The following is a 19,361-nucleotide window of genomic DNA, read 5'->3' as shown; positions in this document are numbered from 1 at the left end:
GATCAGATTTTCCTGCCCACCTCCGGATGTAGTCAGGCACGCATTGCGTCTGGATATCTCACAAGTGTAAAGGGATCTGGACAGCGAAACCATTTAATTCATAATTATCCCCATTCTAATATAATTAAGAGGTGGTAACATTGATTTATGACATCAATATATGGCATAAAATAAATAAATACATTTTATTTTGAAAGAATATTTGTCAAATAATTTACATACAGGGAGGCACCAGGAAATCTGGTCACAAAGTGGACGTGAGTGCGTTCGTCAATGTGTGTGTGTTTTGGAGAAGCAAACAGCAGCTCCTTGTCTTGCCCAAGCTGGACAGGGACACAGAAAACTGGCACAGGGCTAAAGCAGAGAAGTGCTAGAGTGTGAAGGAGGGAGAAGGTGGGGAAGGAGACAGAGAGACGAGAGACAAAGCAAGCGGGACAGATAGGCAGAGAGAAAATACAGGGACTCAAAGAAAGCGAGAAAAAGAGACTGTAAGCAAGAGAGGGAATAGACAGAGGGCAGAGAGGGAGGAAGAAATGTCAGAGAGGAGAAATGGATGACCCATGAGACTTCAGACTCATGTTACAGTCTTTGTCGTTTATTCTTCAGTAGCAGCTTAAGCGCCCCCGCCTCTCTTTACAACACTGAGCCAGACATAAACCCATCATACACTCTGCCTGACTGAAGCCTACAGTAGCTGCATTCCTTCACCAGGCACTCCTTGTTCCCCCCCACACACAAACTCACAGCAATTGGTCCACAAAAGAAGGATGTGCAATCAGAGGTTTGAGACCATTCCCCCTGCTGTTCTGTTTCTTTCTGCTGGCTTACCGACCTCCTTCGTAGCAGCCCCCTTACCATGCAGATCAACCTGGTCTCATAGAATAGATGTAACATAGTAAATGTAAATCTGGCACACTCAAATTAGCATGATATGTTACGTTTGGTATGGTTACATAAGACAGATGTTTACTTAAGGCAAAAACAAAAGTAGGGTGATTGGTTGGGGTGGAACTTCTAACAACCAAAACGTTTTAACCCTGACAACTAACCCTTAGCCTAGCTAATGTTGCCACCTAGCTAGTATTCATAACATACCATAAGTTCGCAAATTTGTAATATCATACGAAATGTGATGGGCATCCACAAATGAATATATACTATACAAAACATAGGATATAATACTAAATGGAGTGTCTCGGATTTACGTACAGAGTATTACGATATGCTCTGAGACCAGGTTGTGCAGATAGAAGGCTCCAGGAGGTTTTCTACAGCTTCAGTAGAACAGCAAAGCGCGGGGGATTTCTGGACACAGCAGTTTACTCTCCAGGAGAAAGAGCATTCTGCTCCGTAAGTACACTACACCATGAAATGAGATTCAGTGTTGTGGCAGATGAGCAAAGAGCAGAGAGGATTCTTGCTGTGGTACCGTATCACAAGAGTGTTGAGAAGTAATCTTCTGATGAGGAGCTCTGTTGTATATATGAACGGAGGTCGAATTAGGGCCCATTCCAGTAACACTCACTGAGCACCACTTCTTTACTTTCTTCACTTGAACTACTGATGTAATGGAGCCCTGGTCAAAGGCTGGATAAAGGTGGCAGATTTCCAACAAGTTTTATTTCAGTTTTCCATTCCTCTCAGAAGCTACAGATGTCTCGTAGAACGAGGACAACCCCCCCCCATTCTGTCCACCACCATTGCTCTCTGTCCAACTCAATCAACACTGTGCAGTCTTAATCAACACTGTGCAGTCTTAATCAACACTGTGCAGTCTTAATCAACACTGTGCAGTCTTAATCAACACTGTGCAGTCTTAATCAACACTGTGCAGTCTTAATCAACACTGTGCAGTCTTAATCAAAACTGTTGATCAAAGCCACTCAAGATCAAGTCAGGTTTCTGATGCAAGAATCTGAATGTATGAGAATCAAACTGTTCAAAGATAATAACTTTGTAAACTTTCCTGCTTTGACAAGATGACAAAGAAAAGCGCAATAAGCCATCAATTTGTTTAAAGGAGATTTATAGCATTAACTGTGTGTGCATGCATGCCTGTCTGCTACTAAATATGTTCAGGGTATAGTTTGATCAATGCAATATTCAGACAATAGTTAAAAGGCAGTGATTTTAAAACTTCTCCAATGATTTAATTTGACCCAAGCTTCATTCCGGTACCCCCTTAGATTCTTCTGTGTCTTCGTCGGGGCTGTCGTAACCTAGGTAACTGGCAATAGGGAAGTGGGCCCAGTAGGTTCTGGCCAGGTCCTGGATCCGGTCGTAACCAGCCTGGGCAGTCAGCTCCTGCAACCAGCCTGTGAAGTCTGACGACCAAAGGGCCCAGTTGGGCATTTCACGTTTTTCCCTGCCTAGGGACAAAATCAATCAATCAAATGATACATTTTTTAACCCTTATTTAATTAGGCAAGTCAGTTAAGAACAGATTATTATTTTCAATGACGGCCTAGGAACAGTTATAACAGTTATAACTGCCTTGTTCTCAGGGGCAGGACGACAGATTTTTACCTTGTCAGCTTTGGGATTCGATTTTGCAACCTCTCGGTTACTAGTCCAAAGCTCTAACAACTAGGCTACCCTCTGCCCCAGGGTAGCCTAGTGGTTACCCTGCCGCCCCAGGGTAGCCTAGTGGTTACCCTGCCGCCCCAGGGTAGCCTAGTGGTTACCCTCCCGGCCCAGGGTAGCCTAGTGGTTACCCTCCCGGCCCAGGGTAGCCTAGTGGTTACCCTGCCGCCCCAGGGTAGCCTAGTTGTTACCCTCCCGGCCCAGGGTAGCCTAGTGGTTACCCTCCCGTCCCAGGGTAGCCTAGTGGTTACCCTGCCGCCCCAGGGTAGCCTAGTGGTTACCCTCCCGGCCCAGGGTAGCCTAGTGGTTACCCTCCCGGCCCAGGGTAGCCTAGTGGTTACCCTCCCGGCCCAGGGTAGCCTAGTGGTTACCCTGCCGCCCCAGGGTAGCCTAGTGGTTACCCTGCCGCCCCAGGGTAGCCTAGTGGTTACCCTGCCGCCCCAGGGTAGCCTAGTGGTTACCCTGCCGCCCTATAATAAAACATATTCATCCATCCTTCTGGCTCACCTTTGCCTTCCTTTGTAGCAGTCTCTGTCTCTTCTGCTCCTGGATAAGACACAGTGAAGGGAAATGGAAAGAGTCAGACCTAAAGTTTAGTACTTTAGGACAGTATGGGTGACCGATCAGATCCTTTGTCAATAACTGGGCAAAATATCAGAACTGGGTTGCCTGTGAAAAACACAGCCTATGAGTGGTATACTCAAAGGTGTTCACCTACCTGTGAAACTGAGGAATCCCAGGAGTATGAAGCAGACCAACATTGAGACACGCAGGCGATGCATGCTGTCAGACAAGGCTATCCAGAGATAGACAGAGGGACACAGAAACACTATTCAGTCCAACTGAATAGGCAGAGAGGCCAAGAGGCACAGAAAAAACACATGCAGGCAGATACAGTAGCAAGAAAAAATGCTCAGTTTACCTTGAACTATCAAGGACTAATTTCCTTAAACCACCCAGAGAAAATAGAAACTGGAAGAAAGTTAAAGGCAGAAATGAATACAAAGGGAAAATACCTGTCTATTCCAATGTTGTTACCAAGCCAACAAGCTCGAGGGCTAGATTCAGTCTGTAGCGCAGAAGATCCACGTTGTTGCGCAATTTAAGTGGCAAGGTCATTTCCCATCGAGCTGACATACGCAGCGTTTACCGTTAATGAGGGAACATTGCCTTCAGGAATGGCCTTTTCCTCTTTATTCAGATTACAGCCTCTCGCTTTTGGTTATTTGAAAATGAAATCTCCAAAATATCGCTATTTTTAAAACAAGCCATAGAGAATTGGTTGCGATTTCAGTTTAATCGGCCAGAAAAGACAGAACAAATATTACAACAAATATTATGGTTCAACTCAAATATACTAATTGATTTTTTTAAAACTATTTTTTGGGAGAGGAAAAAACAAACAAATTATATATTCTTTGTAAATGATATCATAAATAAGACTGGTGGAGTTATATCACACATGCTGCTAACAAAAATATATGGAAGTGTCTGCTCTACCCAAAATTAAAACCAACTGATTGCAGCATTACCACAAAAATAGAAGAAGGAATTGGAAGGCGGAGAAACAAAGAAACTTGCCTGTCGGGCCTTGCACTAAAGGCCAAAATTGGTTAAAGAAAACTCTGATAAATAAAAAAGTATACCCATTTCATTTAAGGACCAAAACATTGACAGCTGTGACATACAGGTGGCAAAATAGTTGGGAAGAGATTTTCGATGTACCAATTCCATGGCACATGGTTTATGAACTGATACACAAAATTACACCTGATTCAAAACTTTGTTTTCTATTTAAATTATTATACAAAATTCTTTCAACCAATATGATGTCATATATATGGGGGACACAACCATCTCAGCTCTGCAGATTTTGCTGCGAAGTGACTCATTAGATCATTTGTTTTGGTACTGTCCATATGTAGCTGTTTTTGGTCGCAGGTTCAGGAATGGCTGAAGAATTGCAACATTTACCTGGAGTTAACTCTGCAAATCGCACAGCTGGGTGATCAGAAAAGTCAGATCGATCAATAGTCAATCGATCAATAGTATAATAATACTCTTAGTAAAAATTTTCATCTTTAATTTACAATTTGTAGAAACTATGAGAATAGAAAGGTTCAGAACTTTTGTGAAACATCACAGCATAGTTGAAAAATAGATGGATGGTCTTTAGAGACAGATGGGAGGGGTTAAGGGTAGCAGAAGGCTGGGACTGGATGGTCTTTAGAGATAGATGGGAGGGGTTGAGGGTAGCAGAAGGATGTGACTGGATGGTCTTTAGAAATAGATGGGAGGTGTTGAGGGTAGCAGAAGGCTGGGACTGGATGGTCTTTAGAGATAGATGGGAGGGGTTGAGGGTAGCAGAAGGATGGGACTGGATGGTCTTTAGAGATAGATGGGAGGGGTTGAGGGTAGCAGAAGGCTGGGACTGGATGGTCTTTAGAGATAGATGGGAGGTGTTGAGGGTAGCAGAAGGCTGGGACTGAATGGTCTTTAGAGATAGATGGGAGGTGTTGAGGGTAGCAGAAGGATGGGACTGGATGGTCTTTAGAGATAGATGGGAGGGGTTGAGGGTAGCAGAAGGCTGGGACTGGATGGTCTTTAGAGATAGATGGGAGGGGTTGAGGGTAGCAGAAGGATGGGACTGGATGGTCTTTAGAGATAGATGGGAGGGGTTGAGGGTAGCAGAAGGATGGGACTGGATGGTCTTTAGAGATAGATGGGAGGGGTTGAGGGTAGCAGAAGGATGGGACTGGATGGTCTTTAGAGATAGATGGGAGGGGTTGAGGGTAGCAGAAGGATGGGACTGGATGGTCTTTAGAGATAGATGGGAGGGGTTAAGGGTAGCAGAAGGATGGGACTGGATGGTCTTTAGAGATAGATGGGAGGGGTTAAGGGTAGCAGAAAGATGGGACTGGATGGTCTTTAGAGATAGATGGGAGGGGTTGAGGGTAGCAGAAGATGGGACTGGATGGTCTTTAGAGATAGATGGGAGGGGTTGAGGGTAGCAGAAGGATGGGACTGGATGGTCTTTAGAGATAGATGGGATTGGGTTGAGGGTGGATGGTCTTTAGATGGGAGGCTGGGACTGGATGGTCTTTAGAGATAGATGGGAGGGGTTGAGGGTAGCAGAAAGATGGGACTGGATGGTCTTTAGAGATAGATGGGAGATAGGAAGGCTGGGACTGGATGGTCTTTAGAGATAGATGGGAGGGGTTGAGGGTAGCAGAAAGATGGGACTGGATGGTCTTTAGAGATAGATGGGAGGGGTTGAGGGTAGCATAAGGATGGAACTAAAAAAACTGTGTCTGTAAAATGTATATAGTATGAATAAGCTGGAAGTAAAAGCATAATTGTTGTTGTTCATTAGTTTACTCCAATTAGGGGAGGGGAAATAATAAAGGAAAATATATATATATATATTTAATATAACATATATATTTATAAAAAAATATATATATGGGGGATTGTAAAACATGCAGACAATCACATTCATAGAAGCCACAATCTATTTGCAATATTAAAGCTGATCCACCCCTTCAAAAAAATATTTTAAAAAATTATACAAACATGCAGTATCCACCAACGCAGGAACATTGCCTTTAAATCTAAATTGCGCTACAGCGTAGATCTTCCACGCTACGGATTGAATCTAAGCCCTAGTCTAGAGTACACTACCTAACCAACCAATGTAGAGAAAAATACATTTGTACTAGAAATATTAAATAGCAGGTAGAAAACCTTACCTGATTGAGATGACTGAGCCAAGGAGTTTGTCCGTATTTGACCACAGTAAACTACAGCTACCTTCTCCTCTTTGATTGTACAGTAGTCTGCACCCGTTGAACGGTCCCTGTCCTGTGCTCTGGGGTTTCTGTCCATCTTCAGGTGAGGAGGAGACAGAAGAAGGGCAGACATATTTGTTTTTCACACTTCCTCTCTGTATGTCTGACCTCCACCACAACATACTTCCCTGGATCTCTCACACACCTCACACACCTTACACACCCGCACACACAGTGATCTATGATACCAACTCTTCATTACCTGACTCTAGGCATAATGCTGACAACACTGCATTTGCAGCATTAGTTAGGTAGACTACAGCATCAACCATGCATTACTATTAATGCTGACCAAACTGCGGTTTACCGTCAAGGAAATCTATCGTGAAGAAAAAACATTTGGCACTGAGCATCAAATACAGTGTACCACCTCAGGGTTAAACATATCTGTTTGGAAAGAACAGGAAGGGAGATGGAGAGAGGGAGAAGAATGGGATGAAAATATAGACAGGTGGAAAAGGCAGCCAGGGGGGAAATAGAGACAGACATGAGAGAGAGAGAGAGAGAGCGGTGAGAGAGAGAGCTGTGAGAGAGAGAGAGAGAGAGAGAGAGAGAGAGAGAGCTGTGTGAGAGAGAGAGAGAGAGGGAGAGAGAGAGAGAGAGAGAGAGAGAGCTGTGAGAGAGAGAGAGAGAGAGAGAGAGAGAGAGAGAGAGAGAGAGAGAGAGAGCTTTGAGAGGGAGAGAGAGAGAGAGAGAGAGAGAGAGAGAGAGAGAGAGAGAGAGAGAGAGAGAGAGCTGTGAGAGAGAGAGAGAGAGAGAGAGAGTGAGAGAGAGAGAGAGAGAGAGAGAGAGAGAGAGAGAGAGAGAGAGAGAGAGAGACATGAGAGAGAGAGAGAGAGCTGTGAGAGAGAGAGAGAGAGAGAGAGAGAGAGAGAGAGAGAGAGAGAGAGAGAGAGAGAGAGAGAGAGAGAGAGAGCTGTGAGAGAGAGAGATAGCTGTGAGAGAGAGAGAGCTGAGAGAGAGAGAGAGTTGTGAGAGACCAGTACACAGCCAGTCCGGAACTTTTCACACTTTGTATCCAGACAGCAGCCGGCTGCAGTATTTTAATATTTAACAGATTTATTGTGGGGAAAGAGAAAGAGCCCACAGAGTAGATGAGACACAGAGACCAGACAGACAAACAGAGACTGGCACGGGTTATGAGAGAGCATCCTGTCATTTCTCTCTTCCATCTGTTATTCTCTTTGGGGGAGGCTAGCACCAGGATGTAAGCCTGAGACTGAGACTGAGCTACTGTTCTGATGTTTAGACCAAGGTTGGGTAAACTTCCCCTGCCAGGGCTGGTGGGTTGCTGCCTTTTACTCCAGCCAAGCAGTACTGATCAAGCAGTACTAATCAATCTGTACTAATCAAATAATATGCCATTTTAGCAGACGCTTTTATCCAATGCGACTTACAGTCATGTGTGCATACATTCTACGTATGGGTGGTCCCGGGAATCGAACCCACTACCCTGGCGTTACAAGCGCCATGCTCTACCAACTGAGCTACAGAAGGACCAAGACGTACTAATCAATCAGCACTAATGATGGTACTAATCAAGTCTTCATTCAAGGCTTTGAGTGCTTGGCTGGTGTTTAAATTGGTGTTTAATAACCATTTAATTGTTTATTCAGGCTTTGAGACACATCACAAGAGGTGTGTGTTTGTGAGAAAGTAGATAGAAAAAGAGAACGAGAGTTTGTACTGTATGTGTGTAAAAGAGAGAGTGTGTACTGTACATATATGTAAAAGAGATGGGGAGTGTGTACTGTGTGTGTGTGTGTGTGTGTGTGTGTGTGTGTGTGTGTGTGTGTGTGTGTGTGTGTGTGTGTGTGTGTGTGTGTGTGTGTGTGTGTGTGTGTGTGTGTGTGTGTGTGTGTGTGTGTGTGTGTGTGTGTGTGTGTGTGTGTGTGTGTGTGTGTGAGAGCGTAAACAATTTTTGTTCATCCTTGAGAGGGGAGTGGAATTATGTACAGAGATGGATAAACCCTTCTATATGAAGAGTGTCCTCTCACTGGCAACTTCACACACACACAATGATCTGACACCTTCACAAACACATTGAGATGAAACAGCCTGGTCTTATAGACTAGACGTAATTAGATGTACCTAGGCAAATTAGAGTTATGTTATGTTTGGTATGGGTATATAAGACAGATGGTTACTTAAAGGCAAAAACAAAAGTAGAGTGGTTTTTCGGGGTGGATGGATGTGCATTTAACGCAAATGTCTAGCAACGCAAAGGTTGTGTGTTCAAATCTCATCACGGACAACTATAGCATTTTAGTTCATTAGCAACTTGCAACTACTTAGCATGTTAGCTAGCCCTTCCCCTAACCTTAACCCCCTAGCCAAGCTAACGTTAGCCAGCTAGCTCATTTTAGCCACCTAGCTAGAAATCGTAACATATCATACTACATGTAGCAAACCCGAAACATATAGTACACTTTTCAAATTCATAACATATTGTACGCTTTAAAATTCATAACATATAATACAACTTGTAATTCGTAGCATATCATACGAGATGGGTGATGGACATCCATAAATGAATACATACAAAACGTAATATATCATGCTAATGGATACAGGACTGTTTTGCTGGCACAGACTGGAATATGTTCGGGATTCCTCCGATGGCATTGAGGAGTACACCACATCAGTCATTGGCTTCATCAATCAGTGCATCGATGGCGTCGTCCCCAGAGTGACCGTACGTACATACCCCAACCAGAAAACATGGATTACAGGCAGCATCCTCACTGAGATAAAGGCTAGAGCTGCAGCTTTCAAGGAGCTGTGACACAAGACTACCAGACGTGTTAAACTACTTTGATGCTCATTTCAAAGCAAGTAACACTGCAACCTGCATGAGAGCACCAGCTGTTCCGGAAGACTGTGTGATCCCGCTCTCCGTAGCCATTGTGAGTAAAACCTTTAAACGGGTCAACATTCACAAGGCCGCAGGGCCAGACGGATTACTAGGACATGTACTGCGAGCATGTGCTGACCAACTGGCAAGTGTCTTCACTGACATTTTCAACCTCTCCCTGTCCAAGTCTGCAATACCAACAACTTTTAAGCAGACCACCATAGTGCCTGTGCCCAAGAAGAATCACTGCCACTGTGAAAGATTTAAAAAAATCAGTAACAATAATTTCACGTATGAGCCCTGTATCAACACGTAAAATAAACAGATATATATAGAGTACAGGGAACATAATCACTACGGTGAAGTGGTGAAGGGCTGTTCCATTCCATGTTTATGTAAAATACATTTTAAAAATATATCACACACACACACACACACACACACACACACACACACACACACACACACACACACACACACACACACACACACACACACACACACACACACACACACACACACACACACACACACAACACACACACACACACACACACACACACACAGTGTACTTTACACATTTCAGATTATATTTTTAAATATTGCAAATAAAATAAGAAAATATTTTTAAAAATCTCAAATGAATAATATTTGATATGATTAATTTCAAACAATGACATTAGCATTAGAACTTACCGATCCAGCAAGGCATCCCCGCCATGCAGAAACATGTCTTCCACCTGGGAGTCAAAACTAGCTTCTCTGAAAGATTCATCTTCCTGAAGCAACTCGGTCTCGCTGTATCTATCTATTTCCTCTGTAATTTGGGTTAAATCTGTATACCTAGCTTTTCCTGATTTATTTGCCATAATTTAAATATATAAAGTTGTTGAAAATGCTATTGAATATGTACTGCTATGCGTAACACCCGTGGCTCCATCAAGTAGGATTTGCAATGGCCAATGAACCTCTTTTACGCCAGAGTTTACGACAAAGGCTGGTCTTCAAACGTATAACCATTACATATTGCCGTTTACCTCAGCTCAGGCTAGGTTTCAAGATGATCAGTGGTCATTGGGCCAAAATACAGTTAATCAACGATAGACCGGTCCTACCATCGGTGCGTAATGAGGTCATTGATTGGTGTCTTCAAATTGGTTTGTTTCGGTCAATACGTCCCGGGAAAAGAACCATCAAGTATGCTTGTGTTAGTAACAACCAGAGGATTGCAATGAAACCAACCATGACTGGATAAACGTTTGTTTAGTGTGTGTAATTACCACGAACGCTTCGTCCAAAGTTGACTGAGACGGAAATCATGATGCAAGCTGTTTACAAATGTTTCGTGTTAGGCTATAAAAATGAATTTTATCAAACAAAACGAACATTCACTGTGTAGTTAGGACACATGGCATTGCCACCAGAGGAAGATCTTCAATGGTAAGCAATTTATTTTATTGTTATTTCGGACTTTCATGACGCTAATGCTTGGTTGGAAAATGCTAGTAATACTTGTGTGTGCGTGGCGCCGTCCTCTGTTTGCTTTCACAGTAAAGCCTTTTTGAAATCTGACACAGCGGCTGGATTAATGAGACGTTCGTCTTTTAAATTATGTAAGATACATGTATGTTTACTATAACAAATTGTGTATTTAGAATGTTGGCTCTCTGCAGTTTCACCGGATGTTGGCCTGGTGGGACGTTAGCGCCTCACCTACCCTAGAGAGGTTAATAATGGCTGGAACAGAGCGAATGGAATGGCATCAAACACATGGGAATGACGTCAGCAAAAACACTAGACTGCCCATTCCTCTCTGCATCATAGTCACACACATCTCCACCTCTCACAGTAAACCACGTCTGTCATTAACTCCATTAGACAGGTCCTTACCAACAGATCACACATTCATCAGGGTCATTAAAGCCTGGCTGTCTCTCAGAGACTAGAGTATAGGACTTTCTGTCATTTAATGTCCTTAGTGCTTTACCCTTCACCACCACCATGTTATCTAATGCATTGGTCATGTTTCTACACCAGCAGACATTAAGGTAGTAAAGTAAGATAATAGTGATGTTTAGACATGTTACATAGGCATGCATTCACAGTGCATCTCTTTGAGCTAGAGGACCAGCGCCCTCTAAAGGAGATCCGGGGGTAGGGGACAATATATCCTATCTTCCGCTCTTATTTCCTACCTTCTTCTTCTCATCCAGACTCTTCTCTCTTACCCTCTTTGTTCATCCTTCCTGCCCTCCTCCTCTCCTCTTCTCTCATCCCCTTCCATCTCACTCATCCTCTACTTCCCTGCCCCCTATCAGCTCTCCTTCTACCATCCTCTCATCCTCCCCCCCCCCCTGCCCTAGCTCACATCTCCTGATTCGGGCTGTATCACCGCCTGGTACGGCAACTGCTCCGCCCACAACCGTACGGCTCTCCAGAGGGTAGTGAGGTCTGAACAACGCATCACCAGGGGCAAACTACCTGCCCTCCAGGACACCTACATCACCCGATGTTACAGGATGGCCATAAAGATCATCAAGGACAACAACCACCCGAGCCACTGCCTGTTCACCCCGCTATCATCCAGAAGGCGAGGTCAGTACAGGTGCATCAAAGCTGGGACCAAGAGACTGAAAAACAGCTTCTCAAGGCCATCAGACTGTTAAACAGCCACCACTAACATTGAGTGGCTGCTGCCAACACACTGACACTGACTCAACTCCAGCCACTTTAATAATGGGAATTGATGGGAAATTATGTAAAATATATCACTAGCCACTTTAAACAATGCTACCTAATATAATGTTACATACCCTACATTATTCATCTCATATGCATACGTATATACTGTACTCTATATCATCTACTGCATCCTTATGTAATACATGTATCACTAGCCACTTTAACTATGCCACTTTGTTTACATACTCATCTCATATGTATATACTGTACTCGATACCATCTACTGTATCTTGCCTATGCTGCTCTGTACCATCACTCATTCATATATCTTTATGTACATATTCTTTAACCCCTTACACTGTGTATAAGACAGTAGTCTTGGAATTGTTAGTTAGATTACTTGTTGGTTATTACTGCATTGTCGGAACTAGAAGCACAAGCATTTCGCTACACTCGCATTAACATCTGTTAACCATGTGTATGTGACAAATACAATTTGATTTGATTTGATTTCATCATCCTCTCCCCCACTTTCTCTTAACAGGGGGATTTACCTGCTGTAGTGATACAGTTGTTACCGGAAATATTTTGAAAGAAAGCTACAATTTCACACCATGTTATTGACTACCAACACACCCTTAGGCCAAGATTCAATAATATAATAATATAATATATGCCATTTAGCAGACGCTTTTATCCAAAGCGACTTACAGTCATGTGTGCATACATTCTACGTATGGGTGGTCCCGGGGATCGAACCCACTACCCTGGCGTTACAAGCGCCATGCTCTACCAACTGAGCTACACAGGACCCCTCAATCAGATAAAGTGTTAACAGGTGATAGAAGACACCCACCTATGGTTGCAGATTGACAAGGGCGGCATTTACTGAGTTAAACTGACCAACATGCAACTCCAACAACACGTAAAACCTCACATCATTCTGCCCAAAAACAATGAGAATTTCTCTCAACCTGTGGCACATGGGCTTTTTAGGTGAGAGCTGATGCAGCCCTGTGATAAACAGTGCCCACCTTGTCAAAGCCAATATTTGGCTTGTCATTTCCCAGCATGCCTCTCTATCGGAGGCACCACTGTGGCGCTCCACCAACGTTCCATCAACAAAAAGATCTAACATAAACCATGTAGCAGATAATGTCAGGGTAAAACATTCACAATCATTAAAACTAGGCTGTATGTGGCAGGGTCTACAGACAATCCCGGATTACAAAGGGAAAACCAGCCATGTCGCAGACACCGACGTCTTTCTCCCAGACAAACTAAACACCTACATTCACCTGCTTTGAGGATAACACAGTGCCACCAATGCGGTCCGCTCCCAAGGACCGTGGGCTCTCGTTCTCAGTGGCTGACGTAAGACATTCAAGCGTGTTAACCCTCGCAAGGCTGCCGGTCCCGTAGCACTCACTTCTGTCATTATCAAGTGGTTTGAGAGACTAGTTAAGGATCATATCACTTCCCCCTTAACTGACACCCTAGACCCACTTCAATTTGTATACCGCCCCAATAGACCCACAAATAATGCAATCGCCATCTCACTGCACACTGCCCTATCCCATCTGGACAAGAGGAATACCTTCATTCAAGAATGCTGTTCATTGACTACAGCTCAGCCTTCAACACCATAGTACCCTCCAAGCGTATCATTAAGCTCGGAGCCCTGGATCTGAACCCCGCCCTGTGCAACTGGGTCGTGGACTTCCTGACGGGCCTCCTCCAGGTGGAGAAGGTAGGAAACAACACCTCCACTACACAGGGGCCCCACAAGGGTGCATGCTGTACTCCCTGTTCACCCATGACTGCGTGGCCATGCAGGCCTCCAACTCAGTCATCACGTTTCCAGACGACACAACAGTAGTAGGCCTGATTACCAACAATGATGATATAACCTACAGGGAGGTGAGGGCCCTGGCAGAGTGGTGCCAGGAAAATAACCCCTCCCTCAACAAAACGGAGGAGCTGATCGTGAACTTAGGGAGACAACGGAGAGAGCACGCCTCTATTCACATCGACAGGACCACAGTGGAGTTGTGATAGTTCCTCGGCATACACATCACTTACAAACACGTCTCCAGTGAAAGTTGGCAACAGATTTCTCTTTCCATTCACCACTGTCTGGAGGCTGGAAATATGTTTACTACATAGATTGTCACTCAACTTTCATTCAGAACCAAAAATGTCCCAGATTTCAACATACAGAAAATACGTATTTTCAAAATCTTTAAAATAGATATTTTCAGCTTTCATTCAGAACCGAAAATGAACCTTATTTCAATGTCCGAGAAAATAGATATTTTCAGATTTTATTCAGAACCTAAAATGAACGTAACTTCAACGTCGTAAAAAAATACGTATTTTATTTTCAACGTAATTTTCTTACTGCGACTTATTTTTGTCGGGGGCAGCAATTTATTTGATCTTGCCTAGGGCGGTAGAACAGCCACTGCCCTGCCTACATAGCGGATGTTTTGGCGGTGTGGAAGGTATAAACATGAGCAGTTGCTCTTGCGCTCATTGTCAAGAAGCCGTATCCACCCCATTCGTGTTAGAAGTTCAGAACGATAATATGTAGGCTATATAGAATAATTCCACTTAAATTGAAAAATCAACAAAAATAATGATGATTTATATCATATATCATTTATATGGAGGTGTAGATTACATCTCACATTCCAGTGTTCGAATTTGTAGTGCGAATCGTGCAGTCAGCTTTACGTATAATGACAGTAGCCGCTTGTGGATTTGACAGCTCTAACGCAGGTCCACCTCCAACACCATCAAAACTACCACTATGCAGATGTTGGCTAAAGTGGATCTGATTGAATCGAGCCCTTAATCCATGTCTGACAAGGTTGTCATTGTGTGTGTCAGTGTAGGACAAATCAGACATCTGTTTATGCTTTCACAATCATTTGCATCATTTGTACAGACTGTCTGTGAGGGAGCTATTAATGATATACTCTGATCAGATTGAGACAAGCCAGTCGATCCAGGTCAATCAATCTGTCAAATTGCATGTTGACAGCTAGGTGTCATCAGACCTGTTTTATTTTATTTATTTATTTCAATTTTATTTGATTTCACCTTTATTTAACCAGGTAGGCAAGTTGAGAACACCTTTATTTAACCAGGTAGGCCAGTTGAGAACACCTTTATTTAACCAGGTAGGCCAGTTGAGGACACCTTTATTTAACCAGGTAGGCTAGTTGAGAACACCTTTATTTAACCAGGTAGGCCAGTTGAGAACACCTTTATTTAACCAGGTAGGCTAGTTGAGAACACCTTTATTTAACCAAGTAGGCTAGTTGAGAACACCTTTATTTAACCAGGTAGGCTAGTTGAGAACACCTTTATTTAACCAGGTAGGCTAGTTGAGAACACCTTTATTTAACCAGGTAGGCTAGTTGAGAACACCTTTATTTAACCAGGTAGGCCAGTTGAGAACACCTTTATTTAACCAGGTAGGCTAGTTGAGAACACCTTTATTTAACCAGGTAGGCTAGTTGAGAACACCTTTATTTAACCAGGTAGACCAGTTGAGAACACCTTTATTTAACCAGGTAGGCTAGTTTAACCAGGTAGACAGGTAGGCTAGTTGAGAACACCTTTATTTAACCAGGTAGACCAGTTGAGAACAAGTTCTCATTTACAATTGCGACCTGGCCAAGATAAAGCAAAGCAGTTCGAAAGATACAACGACACAGAGTTACACATGGAGTAAAACAAACACAGTCAATAATACAGTATAAACAAGTCTATATACGATGTGAGCAAATGAGGTGAGAAGGGAGGTAAAGGCAAAAAAGGCCATGGTTGCGAAGTAAATACAATATAGCAAGTAAAACACTGGAATGGTAGTTTTGCAATGGAAGAATGTGCAAAGTAGAAATAAAAATAATGGGGTGCAAAGGAGCAAAATAAATAAATAAATTAAATACAGTTGGCAAAGAGGTAGTTGTTTGGGCTAAATTATAGATGGGCTATGTACAGGTGCAGTAATCTGTGAGCTGCTCTGACAGTTGGTGCTTAAAGCTAGTGAGGGAGATAAGTGTTTCCAGTTTCAGAGATTTTTGTAGTTCGTTCCAGTCATTGGCAGCAGAGAACTGGAAGGAGAGACGGCCAAAGAAAGAATTGGTTTTGGGGGTGACTAGAGAGATATACCTGCTGGAGAGTGTGCTACAGGTGGGAGATGCTATGGTGACCAGCGAGCTGAGATAAGGGGGGACTTTACCTAGCAGGGTCTTGTAGATGACATGGAGCCAGTGGGTTTGGCGACGAGTATGAAGCGAGGGCCAGCCAACGAGAGCGTACAGGTCGCAATGGTGGGTAGTATATGGGGCTTTGGTGACAAAACGGATTGCACTGTGATAGACTGCATCCAATTTGTTGAGTAGGGTATTGGAGGCTATTTTGTAAATGACATCGCCAAAGTCGAGGATTGGTAGGATGATCAGTTTTACAAGGGTATGTTTGGCAGCATGAGTGAAGGATGCTTTGTAGCAAAATAGGAAGCCAATTCTAGATTTAACTTTGGATTGGAGATGTTTGATATGGGTCTGGAAGGAGAGTTTACAGTCTAACCAGACACCTAAGTATTTGTAGTTGTCCACGTATTCTAAGTCAGAGCCGTCCAGAGTAGTGATGTTGGACAGGCGGGTAGGTGCAGGTAGCGTTCGGTTGAAGAGCATGCATTTAGTTTTACTTGTATTTAAGAGCAATTGGAGGCCACGGAAGGAGAGTTGTATGGCATTGAAGCTTGCCTGGAGGGTTGTTAACACAGTGTCCAAAGAAGGGCCAGAAGTATACAGAATGGTGTCGTCTGCGTAGAGGTGGATCAGAGACTCACCAGCAGCAAGAGCAACCTCATTGATGTATACAGAGAAGAGAGTCAGTCCAAGAATTGAACCCTGTGGCACCCCCATAGAGACTGCCAGAGGTCCGGACAGCAGACCCTCCAATTTGACACACTGAACTCTATCAGAGAAGTAGTTGGTGAACCAGGCGAGGCAATCATTGGAGAAACCAAGGCTGTCGAGTCTGCCGATGTGGATGTGGTGATTGACAGAGTCGAAAGCCTTGGCCAGATCGATGAATACGGCTGCACAGTAATGTTTCTTATCGATGGCGGTTAAGATATCGTTTAGGACCTTGAGCGTGGCTGAGGTGCACCCATGACCAGCTCTGAAACCAGATTGCATAGCAGAGAAGGTATGGTGAGATTCGAAATGGTCGGTTATCTGTTTGTTGACTTGGCTTTCGAAGACCTTAGAAAGGCATGGTAGAATAGATATAGGTCTGTAGCAGTTTGGGTCAAGAGTGTCCCCCCCTTTGAAGAGGGGTATGACCGCAGCTGCTTTCCAATCTTTGGGAATCTCAGACGACACGAAAGAGAGGTTGAACAGGCTAGTAATAGGGGTGGCAACAATTTCGGCAGATAATTTTAGAAAGAAAGGGTCCAGATTGTCTAGCCCGGCTGATTTGTAGGGGTCCAGATTTTGCAGCTCTTTCAGAACATCAGCTGAACGGATTTGGGAGAAGGAGAAATGGGGAAGGCTTTGGCGAGTTGCTGTTGGGGGTGCAGTGCTGTTGACTGGGGTAGGAGTAGCCAGGTGGAAAGCATGGCCAGCCGTAGAAAGATGCTTATTGAAATTCTCAATTATGGTGGATTTATCAGTGGTGACAGTGTTTCCTATCTTCAGTGCAGTGGGCAGCTGGGAGGGGGTGTTCTTATTCTCCATGGACTTTACAGTGGTGTCCCAGAACCTTTTTGAGTTAGTGTTGCAGGAAGCAAATTTCTGCTTGAAAAAGCTAGCCTTGGCTTTTCTAACTGCCTGTGTATAATGGTTTCAAGCTTCCCTGAACAGCTGCATATCACGGGGGCTGTTCGATGCTAATGCAGAACGCCATAGGATGTTTTTGTGTTGGTTAAGGGCAGTCAGGTCTGGGGAGAACCAAGGGCTATATCTGTTCCTGGTTCTAAATTTATTGAATGGAGCATGTTTATTTAAGATGGTTAGGAAGGCATTTAAAAAAATATCCAGGCATCCTCTACTGACAGGATGAGATCAATATCCTTCCAGGATACCCCTGCCAGGTCGATTAGAAAGGCCTGCTCACTGAAGTGTTTCAGGGAGAGTTTTACAGTGATGAGTGGAGGTCGTTTGACCGCTGACCCATTACGGATGCAGGCAATGAGGCAGTGATCGCTGAGATCTTGGTTGAAGACAGCAGAGGTGTATTTAGAGGGCAAGTTGGTTAGGATGATATCTATGAGGGTGCCCGTGTTTAAGGCTTTGGGGAGGTACCTGGTAGGTTCATTGATAATTTGTGTGAGATTGAGGGCATCAAGTTTAGATTGTAGGATGGCTGGGGTGTTAAGCACGTTCCAGTTTAGGTCGCCTAGCAGCACGAGCTCTGAAGATAGATGGGGGGCAATCAGTTCACATTTGGTGTCCAGAGCACAGCTGGGGGCAGAGGGTGGTCTATAGCAGGCGCCAACGGTGAGAGACTTGTTTTTAGAGAGGTGGATTTTTAAAAGTAGAAGTTCAAATTGTTTGGGTACAGACCTGGATAGTAGGAACTCTGCAGGCTATCTTTGCAGTAGATTGCAACACCACCCCCTTTGGCAGTTCTATCTTGTCTGAAAATGTTGTAGTTTGGAATTAAAATGTCAGAATTTGTGTTGGTCTTCCTAAGCCAGGATTCAGACACAGCTAGAACATGCGGGTTGGGCAGAGTGTGCTAAAGCAGTTAACCAATGATGGATCGAGACTAAATTAAGGAAATGTTGGTGAAGCAACAGCTGTGCTGGAATGCAATAGGTGTCAGTTCTGATGGTATGGAGCGGCAGAATGAGGGTCAATGACGGGAATGGTCAGTACTGGAAAGACATAGAAGAGAGATCATGATACAGAAAGCAGTGGAGTATCTAGTAAAGAAAGCATAAAGAGAGCCAAGGTATGAATCAAGAGTAATGTGTTGGAGTGGAAATAGTGAGTGTTTGATGAGACCACAGGGCCTCACACCCTATCCGACTAACTAATGCCATAGAGAAAGAGGTAGGTGAAGTGAAATTAGCTCCGTTCATTGAAAATGGTAGATTGTTCATGTTGTGGTAGCCAGGTTCAGCAAGAGAAGATTCTGAAAATGGAAAAGCTTACACGGGGAGAAGATTAAAGGACATGTACGTGGTGATTATACAGAGGGGAGTCGTGACTGAGGTCCCAATGTCCATAGACGATAAAGATCATGTGAAGGGAGGAAGAGTGATTGAGGCCACATACTGGACACAATGAATACAGTTGACTTCATAGCTTTTATTGGGAAGGTTATCAATACAACGACTCGGGTTCTGGAAAGCAGAATTGCTAGGT

General features: G+C 43.8%; 1 protein-coding gene across 4 annotated transcripts; it reads right to left on the bottom strand.

Annotated features, from left to right (window-relative positions):
• Nucleotides 1–2,009: 2,009 nt before the first annotated feature.
• Nucleotides 2,010–6,813, bottom strand: LOC124042999 (otospiralin-like). 4 transcript variants are annotated; one of them, XM_046361169.1, is made up of 5 exons: nt 6,634–6,812; nt 6,333–6,468; nt 3,302–3,379; nt 3,091–3,129; nt 2,010–2,369 (listed from the first exon to the last, which is right to left on the bottom strand). In XM_046361169.1, exons 2-5 carry the CDS (start codon nt 6,466–6,468, stop codon nt 2,167–2,169), a joined length of 456 nt encoding a protein of 151 aa, XP_046217125.1. In that variant the 5' UTR covers nt 6,634–6,812; the 3' UTR covers nt 2,010–2,166. The 4 variants fall into 4 exon arrangements, with proteins under 4 accessions (XP_046217125.1, XP_046217124.1, XP_046217127.1 ...); XM_046361168.1 differs by having other exon boundaries at nt 6,333–6,813; XM_046361171.1 differs by lacking the exons at nt 6,333–6,468; nt 6,634–6,812 and adding an exon at nt 3,600–3,704.
• Nucleotides 6,814–19,361: the final 12,548 nt, after the last annotated feature.

This window comes from Oncorhynchus gorbuscha, linkage group LG09 (assembly GCF_021184085.1).
Source record: "Oncorhynchus gorbuscha isolate QuinsamMale2020 ecotype Even-year linkage group LG09, OgorEven_v1.0, whole genome shotgun sequence".
NCBI lineage: Eukaryota > Metazoa > Chordata > Actinopteri > Salmoniformes > Salmonidae > Oncorhynchus > Oncorhynchus gorbuscha.
The sequence above is the reverse complement of the archived record's forward strand: the minus strand, read 5'-3'. Positions and strand labels throughout refer to the sequence as shown.